This window comes from Trichosurus vulpecula, chromosome 3 (genome assembly GCF_011100635.1).
Source record: "Trichosurus vulpecula isolate mTriVul1 chromosome 3, mTriVul1.pri, whole genome shotgun sequence".
In the NCBI taxonomy this organism is placed as follows: domain Eukaryota; kingdom Metazoa; phylum Chordata; class Mammalia; order Diprotodontia; family Phalangeridae; genus Trichosurus; species Trichosurus vulpecula.
The window spans coordinates 403,060,076-403,077,519 of NC_050575.1; the positions used below are offsets into that span (position 1 = coordinate 403,060,076).

Genomic DNA, 17,444 nt, shown 5'->3' on the forward strand with positions numbered 1-17,444 from the left:
GGGTGTGAGTTAGGGAATCAGAGATCAGTTCTCAATCAATAAGAGGACTGCCTTCCTTCAGTGAAAGCCCATATGATAAATACTATGCAATGAAGAATAGTGATGCAAGAGACCCCAGTGAAAAACAAGAATTATAACTTCTTGGGAATCTCAAAGATCAATAAATATCTTAATTTTTCCAAAGTAGAATAATAAAATAAAGGAAGTTAAAGTGAGATGTTGAAAAATAGACCATAAGTCAGGTTCTTTAAAGAAGACATCACCATGATAAAAAATAAAAGACAATTTTGTACATATGATGGATAATTGTGCCCAAATAATCAGAATTTCTGATAAAGTGTATGATATCCTAATGATTTAAATGGAAGGCCATCAAATTGGCCAAACACATATTGTGCATGTAGCAGATTGGAAATATAGATGACTGATCCCAAGTATCAAGGCATTTTCAAATTTAGCCCACCTCTCCCATTTATTGTCCATTCTCCTGACTTTTGTCCTCCCAAGTTTCCAGAGTTCTAGAGGTATGTTTAGATCTTGTATTTCTCTTGAGGAAAATGTCAACATCTTTCCCATGAATTAGCTGCAATACAACCTATGTTAATTAAATTTTGTTTTTTTAATGTATGAAGGAGCCCTCCCCAGTTACTCTTGTTTCCATGTAACTAAATAACAGCATATGGAGAAGTTCTCTCATGCTTCTGCTAATTTTGGCCCCACAACACCAAGATAATAGTTTTCTGAAAGGTCAAGGATATGAAGAGAATAGATTATAAAAAATGAAGGAAGGCAGTCTAACCATAGCAGATCTCAAACTGTATTATAAAGTCATAATTATGAAAACAATCTGGTACTGGCTAAGACATAAAGTGATGGATCAGTGGAATAGATTAGGTGTAAATTACCTTATAGTAAATGATCAGTGGAATAGATTAGGTGTAAATTACCTTATAGTAAATGACCCTAGTAATCTGCTATATGATAAACACAAAGATCCTAACTTTTGGAACAAAAACTCATTAATTTCACAAAAATTACTGGGAAAACTGGAAAACATTATAGCAGAAACTAGATATACACCCACATCTCACAAGGTATACCAAAATAAGGTCCAAATGGGTACATGATTTAAACATAAAGGATAATACCATAAACAAATTAGGAGAGCATGGAATCATTTATCTGTCCTATCTATGGATAAGGGATAACACAAACAAAACCAATGCAACCAAAAGTATAAGGAAAGTAGATAACTGGGGAAATTTTTTTTTCCAACAACTCTCTCTGATAAAGGTTTCATTTCTTCAATATATAAAGAACTGAGTCTAATTCCCTAATTGAGAAATGATCAAAAGATATGAAAAGGCAGTTTTCAGAATAATAAATCAAAGCTTTCTTTAATCATATGAAAAAATGCTCTAAATCACAATTGGTTAGAGAAATGCAAATTAAGACAACTCTGAGGCACCAACTCATACCTATCAGATTGGCTAATATGTCACAAAAGGAAAATGATGGAGGTTCAAGGTGATGTGGAAAAACTGGGACACTAAGGCACTGTTGGTGGAGTTAGGAACTGATCCAGTCATTCTGGAGAGCAATTGGAACTATGCCCAACCATACCACTGCCAGGTTTATAGGCCCAAGACATCAAAATAAAGAGGAAAGGCCCTATTTGTACAAAAATATTTATAGCAGCTCTTTTTGTGGTGGCTATGAAAGGGAAATTGAAGAGATGCCCATCAATTGAAGAATTGCTAAACAATCTGTGGTATATGATTGTAATTGAATATTGTTGTGCTATAAGAAATGATAAAGGTGATGATTTCAGAAAAAACTGGAAAGACTTAGTTGAACTGATGCAAAATGAAGTGAACAGAACTAGGAGAACATTATATACAGCAATAGCAATATATTATTCAATGAAGAACTGTGAATAACATAGCTATTCTCAGCAATACAATGATCCAAGAAAATCCCAAAGGACTAATGATGAAGCATACTACTTGCCTCCAGAGAAAGAACTGATACTGTTTGTATACAGACTGGAGGCTGCTATTTTTCCCCATCTTTCCTACATTCTTTTTTTCAAGTCTTTCTGTACAAAGTAACTAATACAGAAATGTTTTACATGGTTGCACATGTATAACCTATATCTTATTGTTTACTATCTAAATTGGGGGTGAAGGGTTAGAAGGAAGGAAGGAAGACTTTGCAACTCAAAACTTTGTTATTTTTTAACAAACATTAGAAAAATTAACATGTAATTGGGTTGAACCGAAAATATATTTTCAAAAAATGGAAGAAAGAAAAAAGAAAATAGAGGTTCTGCTCCATTCAGCATGGCACCATCCATTGGTTACAGCAAATGGAGAAATTTTGAATCCTCTGAATAAGTTCATTTACTTGGACAGCCCATGTTCCAGCATGTACACAGAGTTGATGAGGTTGTGAAAAGAAATCACCTTTAAATCAGTTAGTATTTAATTATTTTGATTCATTTTTATTTTCTTTGTAGGATTAAGTTCCCTTATTTGGGAAAAGCTAGCCCTAACAAACACAGATATTCTCCTAAGACTAGGTTACCTATAGATTTGATGAATGCACAGATTGATAAGATTTTATCATTTAGTAGCAGATAATTTATATTAAGACAAAATATCTTTGTAGGACTAAAAGGATCATGGGGTTATAAGACACTTTTCTAAAGCCAAGTTCCCCTTTCTGGCTGCTGGAGTAAAAAAGTTGATAAAAGCCCAAGTTCCTCTTTCAAGTCTTAGTAGATAAGCTCCTTTTTATTTTTTCTTCAGCTAGAGGTTAACTGTATATTGAGTAGTGTAATCTTCTAGGGTTGGGTCTCTCTTTCGTGCAGCTGGAGAATGGGGTGTGAGTGCTAAGTACAAACCACAAATTCCTCTTTTCCAGTCTTTCTTCAAACTATAGGCTCCTTTAAAGATATACTTTCAGTTGCAAAATTCAGCCAGGACTTCTGGGGTATTCTGTCTTTGACGGACAGGTTGATAGACACAGGATGAATCTGGGTCCAGGAAACCCAGGAGGAGTAAGTAGTCACATGACCTGACTTGTACAATTGAATTAAATTCAAAATATGTTCCCTTAGATTATTGTAATTTTTTTCTTCCTCCTCTAGTATAAAAATAAGCTCTGTAAATCATAGCTTTGTCACAAATTACTGAGAAATAAGTTGACCTTACTTAAATATAACCTGTCAACTGTTAAAATCAAATCATTGTTTACTAGCAAATTTTGTACCTCAGATTATTTTCTATTTTAGATAACTAATTTTGACAGTTGACACCTGCTTTGCCAGAGATAGTTCAGTGTTTGAGAGGCTCCTAAGGAAAGTGTGGGAGAGAAGAGGTTTTGGGCTGCATACCAAACTGAAGGTGTACAGAGCTATTGTGCTGACCTCATTGTTGTATGCCTGTGAAAGCTGAACAGTACACCACCACCATGCCAGGGAACAGAATAGCTTCCATTTGAACCATCTTAGGCAGATTCTGAAGGTCCCCTGGTAAGATAAGGTGCTGGACACTGAGGTCCTTTCTGAAGTTAGATTGCCAAGCATTCACATTCTACTGCAGAGAGCATAACTCTGATGGACTGGCCATGTTGATCAAATGCCAAAAGTCTGTTTGCCTAAAAGACTGTTTCATGGAGAAGACATGCCAAGAAGGTACTCATAAGGTGGTCAGAAGAAGTGATACAAGGACATTCCCAAGGTCTCTGAGGAATTTTATAATGCATTGTGAGGCTTGGGAGACCCTGGCAAAGGACCACTCAGCATAGCTCACACACATCAAAGAATGTACTGCTCTTTCTAGCAAAGCAGAAGTACCGTAGCTCAAAAGTACGGTGAGATGTGCAAATTCAGAGCCATCTCCACCCCAAATGTTCACATGGAGTATTTGTTCCCAACCTGTGGTAGAGCCTTCTGGCCTCTATTAGTCTGATCATCCATGGTCAGAAACATTGTACTTTAACCCTGACATGGTGATGTCATTTTGGTCCACTTTGAGCACAAAAAACAATAAAAATGACCAAATATGTAACTAAATATTATAATAAGGAAATATATGGTATTGACAAAGGAAAGCAATCATAAAGGGAAGGCATAAGATATTTTGGTCATGACATGGAATATTCAGGCGGCCTCAAGCCCTCAGTGTAACAACAGATAACTCTCCTTCACTTGGCCAGAAAGTCTCATCTCCCTCAGTTCAATCCAGATTGTAATTTGTGTGTCTTATGAATCATTTTTGTGTCTTACCTAGATAAGACTTTGTTTCGGGCTCTCAGGAAATTAACTAGATCCTTTCTTTTACTTTTCTCTCTTTTCTGTAATCAAACATTATGCCCCTCCCCTCCCCCAAGAATATACAGTACTTGCCAGCTTCTCACAAAAATTCACAGAATTTTATTTATACCATATTGCTTTTATCAGTTGTGATAAAGAAGAAATTTCACATTGTGTTCTTCCTTTCTCCTCCAGAGATCCTTCTACCTAACAGATAAAACACCCACTTTGTCCAAGATGCAATAGAGAGTCACATTCCATAGTAAGACATTCCTCCACTTTATTCCAATTGATCATACCAAATAGTTTTCCCAATATTTCTTTGAGCTCTTAATGACTATGGTTTTAAATGTTGATTCTGACATTCTACAAGGCTGTGACTTTTAGGTAAATCCCCTTTCTGTGCTTCACTTTCCTCCTCTCACATGGTAAGGCTTAGACTGCATGAATTCTGGAGTCCTTTTCAGATCTAAATCTTGTGACTCTTGCTGGTTTAGGAGTTGGTGACATTCCAGGATGTGGCTGTAGACTTCACCCCAGAGGAGTGGGGCCTCTTAGACCATCCTCAGAAGGAGTTGTACAAGGAGGTCATGCTGGAGAATAGCTGTAACCTGCTCTCCTTGGGTAAGGACATTTCCCCTGGCCACTCTGAGTCTGCTATCAAAGGGAAAAATCTTCATCCCTCTATGTGCTAACGTTGGAGCATTTATCAGTTAACACAAAAGGAAAAGGGCTGGTGTCCTGTGTCCTAGAGACAGGGTCCTCCTGCTGCCTGGTTTTCCTATAAAAGTTCAATACATTGTGTGAAGATAAAATGAAAGTTTCCTTGTTGCACCTGAAGCTCCTGAGTCTCTTGACAATTCTGGGGAGCTTGAGGTCAAAGGTGAGATCAGTATTGAAGCATCTCAGATGTAGAACTAGTCACTTGGGGAATTTAGTGCAAGCTCTCCCTGGACATGAATTTTGTCTGGCAAATGTCTAAAAACTGCTTGACCGGCTTTTCATTGCAACCACTTCCTCTTTGGGAAGGGCCAAGTATTTAGGATACCCTTCCTTTTGAGAAGCATCCAATTTGTAGCTCACAACTCCTAGCTGTACCGACTATGACACATTTGTTCTTAGTCTTCCCTTCCTTTGCCTCTGCATTCCAGGACAGATGCTGGGAAAGCGAGGGAATAAGCCTTTCTCTTCACCTGCTGTTCACCAGCTGTTGTGCTAAGTTCTTTCTTTACAATATTATGTTATTAGGTGATATTGTTATCCCCTTCTGACATTTGAGAAAACTGAAGCAAACAGAGGTTAAGTGACTTTTCCAAAGGCACACAGCTAGTAAACTGTCTGAGGCTTGATTTAGACCCTGGCATTCCTGACTCTGGGCTCAGGGCTCTTTCCACTGCACTACCAGCTGCCTTTAATTTCTAGATAATGGAAAGTCTGCAATGAGTCCATCCTCCTATGAAGAAGGTGCACCAAGATCAAATTTTCTTATTCCCCATTGGCTCCATGACCTTCTCCCCCACATCTCCTGATGTTTCCCCACAATAAATGCAATGGAAACCATGTTTAAGGACTTCTGGGAACCATCCTGTGCTCCTTGCTTGCATGCCCCTATCAATGGCAGGAAGAACACACTGGCCAAGAATCAGAATTTGACTACCTAAGGTTCATTGAGTTCCTCAACAGGCTATGACTCTCTGAATGAACAATAGCAAGGTTTTTATAGGTTTCAGGGAGTGAGGAGTTGGGAAGTAGACAGAGCCAAAGCTGATTCATCAAGGCCTAATTTCCTGGAGCTCAAGGCTGATCTGGAGCATCCTATTTTGGTTACTTGAATTACAACCGTTAATAGGAGAATAAGTCAGGTATGTGTTAATATGATGGAGTGATTCTCAAAATGGAGTAACTTTGTATGTACACTGTTTTCCCTAAAGAGTACTAAATTCCAAGTTTTTCTCCATGCTTATCCCTGATTCCCCATACTCAGGGCTTCCAGTTCCCAGAGAATATTTGATTTTTTCTGAGGAAGGGGAAGCACCATGGATCCTGGAAGAAGAAGGCCTGAGGAGCTGCTGTCCAGGTGAGTGAGATGAGAGCTATGATTACAAGAGACTTCTCAGTGTTATAGTAAAGCAAGTGCTGGTTTTGGGTGAAAAACACCTGACTTGAAATTTTTTTTCTGACATTTTGAGCAGTGGGTCTGTGGACAAGCCACTACATTCCACTGAGTCTCAGTTTCCCCTTTTGTAAAAAGAGGAAGTTGGACACCATGGGAATTAAGCTCTCTCCCTGTCATAAATCTATGATCCTAAAAAAAGTCATTGTTTGGAAATTGGTGACAAGGAACTTCCTGCAAGTTGAAAAGGGGGTTAGGCTTTCCAATATGGGCTCTTTCTTGGACTTTCTTAAAGTTAGTGAATATTTATCAAGTTCCTGCCATGTGCCAGACCCTCTGCTAAGCACCAGGGATATAAAGAAATAGAAGTATCTTCCCCTCCTCTCCTGGAGTTCAGACTTTTGGGGCAGATGACATGCCAACAACAATGTAGAAACCGGTTATACATAAGACAAATTGGAGCTCATTGGGAGAGTGAAGACATTAAAGTGAAAGAGGCCTGGAAGGGTTTATTGTGGAAGGTGGGCTCTAGCTGGGGCTTCAGGGAAGCCAAGGTGAGCATTCTGGGTATGGAGATGACATGGAAAACCTGCAGGGTCAGGAAATGGAGTGTCCTATTCACAGAACAGAAGGGAGGCCCATACCACTGGATTAGAGTATGTTTGGTGGGAATATGAGTTGAAAGAAAATTAGCCGAGTAGGAGAGGGGTAGGTAAAGAAGGCGTAGGTGATTATGAGGCATGGAGAGGATTTTATATTTGATCCTTTTCCTGCAGAGCCACTGGAGGTTGTTGAGGGCATGGTGGCATGGTCAGTGTAGAACTTTAGGAAGATGATCTTTGATAAATGGGTAGATGAATGACTGGAGTGGGGGAGGCTTGAGGCAGCTGGAGCAAGTAGCAGGTTCCTGTAACACCTCAGGTGTGAGATGTTTTGGGGCCTGAACCAAGGCAGTAGCAGTGTTGGGAGAGATGGGGGTGTATGTGAGAGATGTTACCTGTGTGGAATCATAGGACTGTGCAGCAGATAGAATATGGGGCTTAAGAGCGTGTGTGAGCCTGCAAGATTAGGAGGATGCCTTGGAGAACATTAGGAAGGTAGTAAGATGGTGAGGGTGGGGGCAAGAAAATAAGTTTGGTTTGTGGAACAATGAGAGGAGTGTCACTAAAACAGAGAGAGCGAGATGAGATAGAGAGAGAGGGAAAGAGAGAAAGGACGGTGATTGCCTGTTAAAGGCTGCAGAGAAGGCAAGAAGGAAGAGGGTGAAGAAGTGGCCAGTGGATTTAGCAACTTTGAGGTTTTTGGTAATTTTGGAGAGAGGAGTTTTAGTTGACAAATGAAACTGGGAGCTAGATTGCAGAGAATTTCAGAAAAAAACAGAGGAAATGAGATGCAGACACCAGTTGTAACTAGGCATCTCCAGCTGTTTAGCCAAGAAATGGAAGAAAGATACTAGAAACTATCTCTTGGGTTGAATGGATCAAGTGATTGTGTTTTGAGCATTAGAGAGAAATGGTTTTGTTTGTGGCAGTAGGGAGGGAGTCTCAAGAGGCAGTATCCTGAGGAAGGTAATGTCCTGGAATGGGATGATTTACACATGGAAAGGAGTTTGCTTTAGCTAGCAGAAAGAGGATTATTTCATCTGCCAGTGGTGTCAAAAAGGAATAAAAAGGTACTTAATATGTGGGAAATGAGGAGAAGATAGCTCTTGATAAGTATCCAGTTTTTTCAACAAAAACATATAAGGCACATTTCTCTGCTGAGAAGGTGAGTGGGGGGTGAACAGTGGGAGTAAGTAGTGAGGGACTGTTGGGAAAGAATGAAAAGAATTGGAAAAGCTGCTATGGTGAAAGAGATAGGGAGTCATTTATGTGGTTTTCAGTCATTTCTTACTCTTCATGTCCCCATTTGGGGTTTTCTTGGCAAAGATACCAGAGTGATTTGCCATTTCCTTTTCAGGGTCATTTTACAGATGAGGAAACCAAGGCCAAGAGGCCTAAGTCACTTGGGCAGGGTCTCAAAGCTAGTAAGTGTCTGAGGATGAATTTACACTTGAGTCTTCCTAACCAGTACTCCATACACTCGACCACCTAGCTAACCCAAGGAAGTCATTTAGGGAGATGTCAAAGGATACCCTTGCCACAGTGAAGTCCACCCTGAAATTACATAGCCTAAATTTGTAGTGGAAGGTTGCTACATTGATTGACTCTTCTTTTCCCTTGAACTTAAAGCCCCATTGTAGGGTAATAAATTGGCCTAATTTCAATATTTTGGTGTCGCAGGGATTAGGAAGACCCAAAGAAAGGGAGATAAATTCAAAAATGCAAAAATAAAATATTTTTTTTACATAAAACAGAACAAAAGTAAATGCAATAGAGAAAGACCATCTAGTTCCATGGACAGAACATCCCCACTTGCATGGTTGGAGGTCTAGTTTCAGCAGCAGGGTTATTGGTCAGGTCACTCAGTCATTCTGAGCTCATGGCCTGACTTGAGGATGTAAGATTAATGTTGGGTCTGCCCATGTCACAGGTGTTTCTGAGGATCCCATGTGATCGTGTGTGAAGCTCTTTGTAAGTTAAGTTATCCTGCAGATGGGAGCTAATGGCACTTTCACATGATTCATTCTGTCCATTTCACTTTGAAGACTTTTCACCTGGGGAAGTAGGATATAGATCAGTTAGTTTACTTTCTTGCAATGTAGGGAAAGGATTATAATTATATGTGTGTGTACATGTGTCTCTGTGTGTATTTTCTGCTGTTTGTTTCTTGTAGAAAGAGAGATTAGACCAGAAATGAGAGAGACTACTGGAAAGCTAAGGATTTCTGTGAAACAAACTCACAAAGAAAGCTTCATGTGTCATCGTCCCTGTGACTTCACTGGCAGAAAAATCTGTGTTGTATTTCACAGAATCTACACAGGGAAGAAACCTAATAATTGTCATCATTGTGGGAAAGACATAAATCAACCATCATCCCTGATATGCCATCAAAAAATTCATACTGGAGAGAAACCACATGAGTATCATGAATGTGCTGAACCTTTTAGTGAACACTCATCCCTCATTATTCATCACAGTGTTCACAGTGACAAGAAACCTTATGAACGTAATCAGTGTGGAAAGCCTTGGAGTAGCAATGCTAGTCGCGTACCTCAGAGCATCCACACTGGGGAGAAATCTTTTGAATGTGATAAATACAGAAAGGCATTCACACAGAGCTCCAACCTTATTCAACATCAGAGAATCCACAATGCTGAGAAACCTTATGGATGTAATCATTGTGGAAACACATTCAGATTTAAAAGCCATCTTTTAGTACATCAGAGAATTCACACTGGGGAGAAACTTTATGAATGTAATCAGTGTGGAAAGGCTTTCAGATTCAACTCCAAACTTGCTTCACATCAGAGAATCCACACTGGGGAGAAACTTTATAAATGTAGTCAATGTGGAAAGGCTTTCACACAGAGTTCCAATCTTGCTCTGCATCAGAGAATCCACACTGGAGAGAAACCTTATGAATGTAATCAATGTGGAAAGGCTTTCACACAGAGTTCCAATCTTGCTCTGCATCAGAGAATCCACACTGGGGAGAAACCTTATGAATGTAATCAATGTGGAAAGGCTTTCAGAATCAACTCCAAACTTACTGCACATCAGAGAATCCACACTGGGGAGAAACCTTTTAAGTGTAATCACTGCGGAAAGGCTTTCAATTTAAGGTATAGTCTTGCTGTACATCAGAGAATCCATGCTGGAGAGAAACCATATGAATGTAACCAATGTAGAAAAACTTTCACAGAGAGCTCCAGTCTTACTGCACATCAGAGAATCCACAGTGGGGAGAAACCTTATGAATGTAATCAATGTGGAAAGGCTTTCACAAAAAACTCTAATCTTACTGCACATCAGAGAATCCACAGTGGGGAGAAACCTTATGAATGTGATCAATGTGGAAAGGCTTTCACACATAGCTCCAGTCTTACTGCACATCAGAGAATCCACAGTGGGGAGAAACCTTATGAATGTGATCAATGTGGAAAGGCTTTCACACAGAGCTTCAGACTTGCTGTACACAAGAGAATCCACACAGGGGAGAAACCTTATGAATGTAATCAATGTGGAAAGGCTTTCACGCATAGCTCCAGTCTTGCTGCACATCAGAGAATGCACAGTGGGGAGAAACCTTATGAATGTAATCAATGTGGAAAGGCTTTCACAAAAAACTCTAATCTTACTGTACATAAGAAAATGCACAGTGGGGAGAAACCTAATGTGATTAAAACTTTTATGTAGCATCTCACTTTACTATACAAATGTGATACAAGCAGAGACCAACTATTAACTATTGCTTTTGAATAACAGAAGAACGGTTGTTTTTTCTATCTCCTGTCAACCAAAGAGCAATCATGGAGGCCTGTTAACTCTTATATGCCCTTAGATAAGTGGGTGCGACCAACAGGCATAAAACAATTCTGATGGGTTAAAACCTAATGAGAATGAGTATTATAATGAATGGTGAACATAGTCTACTGAGTAGCTGGGGAATATGACTTATGACTCCATCTTGGATGGAGAGACTTATCTCTATCCGGATCTGTCTGACTAAAACACAATGGGCCCAAATTCACGTAGACTAAAATTTCTTTACCTTTTGGTCAGATCTAAACTTTCCCAGTTGGCTAAGTCTTGTCAAAGATTTCATCTCATTATTTTCACTGTTGTATGAGAAAGGGGAAAGATGGCAAATGCTTAATCCTAATTCAATAAATAGTTATTATGTCATTTCTTTCACATTGGATAATCCATTCTAGAGGACATATCTCATTAATATAATCACTATGAAAAGTGTTCAGGATAAAGTCATTCCTTATTTCCCATCAGAATTCACATGTGGTAGAAATCATATTCCTGTAATGAATGTGGAAAGACATTCAGATGAACTATAGAACTTGCTAGATATCAGAAATTTTGCCTTATGGACAAGCCCTATGTGCACTCAGTTGGGAAGGTCTGCAGCCACAGATCATCTCTTCCTTTACATCAAACATTTGTAGTGGAGAGAAGACTTATGAATGTGCTCAATGAGGACTTGCCTTTTCCTGGAAGAGGCAGGTCACTAGATACCACAATATTCACACTGGAAGGAAGCCTGATAAAAGCAGTAATGGTGTGAAGGCCTTCACCTGGAGCTCATAAATTTGTGTACATTATGTACTCCAATGTGTACATTGGAGTAATCTTCCTGGAGATAAAACTTATGGATCCAATTAATGATGGCCTCTCCCTGCAGCACAGACCTCCCTAGACATTATATATTTCATATAGTGCCTGAAGCCCTAAAAATGGATTGAATTTTTCTCTAAAATCCCAAGGTCTCTCCTGACTCTCCTGAAATATTCCATGGCCCCTAGGGTGAAGCCTGCCACAGGCTTGTTCACTTAACTGCACTCTCCTTCCACTATAGTAAGACACTTTTCCTGCTCACCTTCCCAGCTTTCCTAGGCTGCTAATCTGCTTCACTGCTCCAAAATTGGTTCTGAGCCATTGTTGTGAGCTTGTTTGGAAGGGAATTTGGAAGAGCCCAGGAAAGTTACTGCCTCACCTTGACTTCTTGGCTCCCAAAGTCCTCATGCCCATTTTTGCAGTAAATATTCCCTTGATAGCTCACATTTCCTTGAGAAGATCTATTGTCTCTCCCATTCATTTCTTTAATTCTATTTCTTTGTATTGCTCATTTAGAAAAAACCTTATCTCTCCTTGCTGTTCTGAAATTCTGAATTCATTGGGCTATATCTTCTCTCTTTCCTCTTCCTTTCATTCTTTCCTCAGCTATTTGTAAGGCCTCATCAGACAGCCATTTTGCCTTCTTGCTCTTCTTTTTCTTTGGATTATATTTAGTTGTTGCCTCCTGTACAATATTAAGAACTTCTCTGTATGGCTCTTCAGGCATTCTATCTACCTGATCTGTCCCCTATCCATAAGTAATGTCATTCAGGTTATATCTGTAGGGTTTAATGGTTTTCTCAATTTCTACACTTAGGTTCTGAATTTTGCAATAAGAACCTCATGGTCTGAGCCTCAGTGAGCTCCAGGTCATGTTTTGACTGATTGTATAGAACCTCACCACCTCTGCCTTTTCCCTAGAAATTGTTTTGGCTTTTCAGAGAACTGAGCAACTCTGGCCTCTTTGGAGTCAGTGGTTGGAAGATAGACTTGTTATTGTGATGTTGAATGGCTTGCCTTGGATTTGAACAGTACTTGACTATACGTTGGAAGAATCTTGCTAGAGATAAAACTCAGGGATCTACTTAACAAGATTAGGCCTCTTGCTCCAGACCTTATTAGATTTCCCCCTATAAGAGACCTCATTAAACATCCAAAATTACTTACTGTGATTAAACTTCTATAAGTATCATTGCTTTTCCTCTTGGAATCCTGATGTTTCTCATTACTCTTCAATAATATTCCTTTGAATTCGTATTCTGGAATTTCTTTAGCTATGCAACATTTGATGGCTACTCACTTTGTTTCTTATTCTTTGGTGGCACAAAAAGTTCTGGTATAAATATTTTGATAACTGACTGCAATCGTCTAGAGTATTGAAATTATAGCTGGAGAAAGTGATTTTCTGTGTAAGATAACTTGGAAAATATATTTAACTGAATTGACATCATTTAATATCGCAACATGTTTTTGTTTTAAATCTGTTTTATTAGAAAAATAAGATTTTTTTAATTTATTTTTTATTTATGATTAAGAACATTCAGTTTCAGAAGTTTTTGAGTTCCAAATTTTCTCCCCCTCCTTCTCTTCCCCCATTCCCTCCAGGATGGTGTGTAATCTGATATGTGTTCTACATATGTCTTCATATTAGACTTATTTACACAATATTTGAGTTGTAAAGAAGAATTATAACCAATGGAATGAATCATGGGAAAGAAGAAACAAAACCAACAAAGAAGAAAACAGAGAGAGAGCAAATAGTTTGCTTCAATCTACATTCAGACTCCATAATTCTTTTTCTGCATGTGGATAGATTTTTCCATCATGAGTCTTTTGGAACTGTCTTTGTACGTTGTATTGCTGAGAAGAGCCAAGTCTATTAAAGTTGGTTATCACAGATGCCGTGTATCTGTAATCATCTATAATGTTCTCCTTCTGTTCACATTACGTAGCAGCATTATATCACATAAGTCTTTCTAGGTCATTATGAAGTTCATCTGCTCCCCATTTCTTATAGCACAACAGTATTCCATTACATTCATGTAATACAACTTATTTAGCCATTCCTCAGTTGAGCTCTGTGATGTTGGGGAGCCACTTAATGAGCTCCTTGATATTCAGTTGATTCATCTGTAAAAATGAGAGGAAGAGATGGTGGAATTTGTAAGTGAAATTACTATTCCCCTGATGCTCACTCTGTGCCTGCCACCTGCCCAGCAAGTTATTATTGGAGCCCTCCTTGTGGTGTTGGGGGGGTAAGGTTGAGGCCTTTTTCTGCCCTAGCAGTAGGTGAAACACACAGCTTGCCAATGTGGGTCTGAGAATATTTTTTTTTCCTTTTCTGAGTATAGATAACTGAAGTGGGATCTTGCAATAGATTTCTCAACCTTGGTTGTAGGCTTGGAATTTTAGAAATCCAGGGACACTGATTTCCTCAGACAATGCTGCTGATTGGTAACGGGAGAGTTTTATAACTCCTGCTTTTGGAGAAGATAAGTACCTAATGGGAGGGCCAGCCCAACTACCTGTCAGGCCTGCCCAAAAAGATAGAGGTCAAAGGAATTGTTTGTACAGTGCAGAGCTGGGATGCAATGTCCAATTCCTTTTCCTGTGAATTGTTTCACATTCTGATGTTGGATTCCCACTACCCTGGGAGAGTGTAATAGTGCATGTGCTACTGCTATTCCTTGTTCAAGTCTCTTGTCAGTGGATACTTAGATATTTTTCCTTTTAAGCACTTTAGGTACAGGAATGCAATCCTTGACGTGAAACTGTTTAACATGGTTCCTTGAGCAGCTTTCCATGTTCCCTATTGGGAAGACCCAAGAAATGGATCCAACCTGAGTTTTAAGTGGATTTCCCTGGTACTCTTGGTGTGTGTGTGTGTGTGTGTGTGTGTGTGTGTGTGTGTGTGTGTGTGTGTGAAGAACCAGAGATTGAAGAAAAAGCTTATCTATTGAAAGGCCAGATTCTCATGAGACTCAATCTGTGGCCAGAGCTGAGATTGGTTCCTTGCTTTGGAGAAAGGTAACATCCACCAAACTTCTTGGTCCTGGTAACAGGAGTCATTGTTCACCAAGGATACTTAAGACCATGCAGACATTCTACAGTTTACTCAGAGATGGCTGAAGATCACTTGTTCGAAAGACCTTTTAGTATACAGACCCTCAACATGCCTGATCTTCATCCTCAGGGATACCCCTGGATGACCAATTAATGGGAGATGATTACCATCACAAAGCTCTTGGATTCTAAATGATCCCCCTTTCTCTCAGGATGAAGGATTTTACTGCTGTGGGGGACTGAGAAAATGACCCAGATGAATCCTTGCTTAAGCTGAGTCTTAAAGAAAGTCTTGAAATATGGTGGTTAGGAAGTGAACATTAGAAGGAATGGGGGACAGCCCAAGCTCAGGCACAGAGACAGAAGGTAAAGCCTTTTGTGCATGTGCCTAGGATGTTGCCCCTTCCTACCAAGGTGAGCATCAGGAAGAATAAACATGTAATATCTTGATAAACATTGATCCAATGATGATGAGCCAATTGTGCCCAAAACTTGAGAGTCTGTAACAGCAATACTCCTTTCCACAATCAGTTCTAATATTTATCAGCTAAGGCACTAACAAAATAATGTGCTTGGATTCATAGGGACTTGTATTTGACTCCTCCTCACCACCCTGAATCTTTATAACCAAATAAGCTTTCTGAGCCTCCATTTCCTCCACCATCCAATGGGGCTCATAGGTCCACTCACTTTCCAGGGCTGTTGTGAGTATTGAAAGATCCAGCATAGAGTGGTTTGAAAATTTGGCATTTCTGTCTAGATGTCAACTCTTGCTCTTCTACTTTGCTGGCCAAAGCTATTTAGCTCTATGTCTACCATGACAATGAGCACCCTGCCCTTAACACCCTCTTGGGTGCTTTCTCAGGTCCCTGTTCTAGTCCTAACCATCCTTGTTGCTGGAACTTGGAAAAAGGATGAGTAAAGAGCCTCTAAAGTATCACAACCAATGATGAGCACAGGTCCGTGTTGGTGGAGCCTCAAAGCCCCTTCTGAATTCCAATCACTTTTACCTCTGCTCATAGGCCCCCAATTTCCTGATAATGAGCTCTAGTTCTAGCTGCTTTGTAAGACTTCACCTAAAGCAAACGACATATGTCTCTATTTTTTAATGTTATATTTTAAATATGTGGACACAACATAAATCTAGGTTGAGAATCTATGGACAAAACCTTCAGACCAAGTGTTCAGCCAGAGTGAGAGAAAATACAAACAGCTTCAGGAAGGCAACTGGTGTCTACAAAGTAATTCCAGGAGGGAAAGAAGACGTATATAGGTGGAGTAGCAGAGGCTTCCTCAGTGGGATGGAAACTTTGTTGTGCTTCAAAGGCAAATAGTGAGTGCTTAAGAAATGCCAGGTGACTGACCAGATACCTACCAATAGCTCTGAAGTTTTCTTATTTTCCAAATCCAATTTTCTTTGGGGGCAGCTAGGTGGCACGGGGAGTAGAGCACTGGCCCTGGAGTCAGGAGGAACTGAGTTCCAATCCACCCTTATACACTTGACACACTAGCTATGTGACCTTGGTCAAGTCACTTAACTCCAATTGCCCTGCCTTCCCCCTTCCAAAAAACAAAAACCAAAACCAAATCCAATTTTCTCCTGCTATCCCATCTAGATTAGAGGACAAATGGAGTACTTGGAGGTTAAGCTAATTCCTGTGTCTAGGTCATTATTTCCACGAGGACTAAAGGAATATGGTTTTAGAGGTAGACTAGAGCCAGAGGTCATTTAATCCATGCCCTTTACTAAAGCCCAAAGAATTCACAGTTAATAATAAGAAGAGTCATATGGCAGGAGTCTGGACCCAGTGGTCAAGGAAGATCATGCAAAGAAATGTTAGAAACCATGCAAGAAATCTCTATAGCCTATAAACATTTAGTACCTATTGGCCAAGATCTAACGAGGCTAGGTGGCTACAATTATGCACCAGAATCTTGATATCCTTCATGAAATAACAAATGACAAATGCGCTTCCTATGAATATAGATCTCAAAATATGTTTGACCCGTTACCCTACTCACTGCCCTGGAAGGAGCACATTATCACTGAGTAAACTATATCCCACAATCACCTATGCATAACATTTATGCATAAAAATGTAAGAACAACAGAATTATAAAGGCCATCACACCATGAACTCATTGTCAGTAAGCTACATGGAATCCAAAGCACAGAAACTTAATAGGAGAAATCAACAGCATGTGAGAATATCTAGAGGTATATATAATTGCCACCATCCTATACTCTACTAGTTTTGTAGATGGGGCAATGGATAGAGTTTTGCAGTTGGAGACGAGGACCCTAGTTCAAATCTTGCTTCAGTAATCCAATAGCTGTGTGACCCATGGCAAGTCACTTACCCCTTTTTAGCTCATGTAGTGATTTAACCACCTGAGTGGAACTCACTATTTGAAGGCTTGAAGTGTGACTGGTTTCTGAGAGGGGATACCCAGCAAAAAACTGCTGAATATGGTCAGAGATGTGGAGAGAGTAGTACTGCCTCATCATCCAGGTGTTCTGCATTCACTCTTTCCCCCAAATTCCTCCCTGTTGCTGAAAACCTTTATCAACAGGCTCTTCTTTCTCATGGAGAAGGGATTAGCACTGCATAGAGTTTATTGTGAAGATGGAGTTCCCAGCTCAGCTCCTTTGTCTTCTGCTCCTGTGGCTCCCAGGTGAGGAAGGAGAATGGAGGGAGGAGATTATGGAGAAGCACATACA

The 17,444-nt window shown here is 39.7% G+C and overlaps 1 protein-coding gene across 1 annotated transcript in view; it reads left to right on the forward strand.

Moving 5' to 3' along the window:
• Window positions 1-12,303, forward strand: part of LOC118843355 (zinc finger protein 665-like) — a 70,884-nt gene extending 58,581 nt beyond the window's left edge. Inside the window, exon 6 of the mRNA XM_036750964.1 lies at window positions 9,860-12,303. Within this exon, the coding sequence (XP_036606859.1) occupies window positions 9,860-10,729 (870 nt within the window). The 3' untranslated portion in view covers window positions 10,730-12,303. The remainder of the gene's footprint in view (window positions 1-9,859) is intronic.
• Window positions 12,304-17,444: the final 5,141 nt, after the last annotated feature.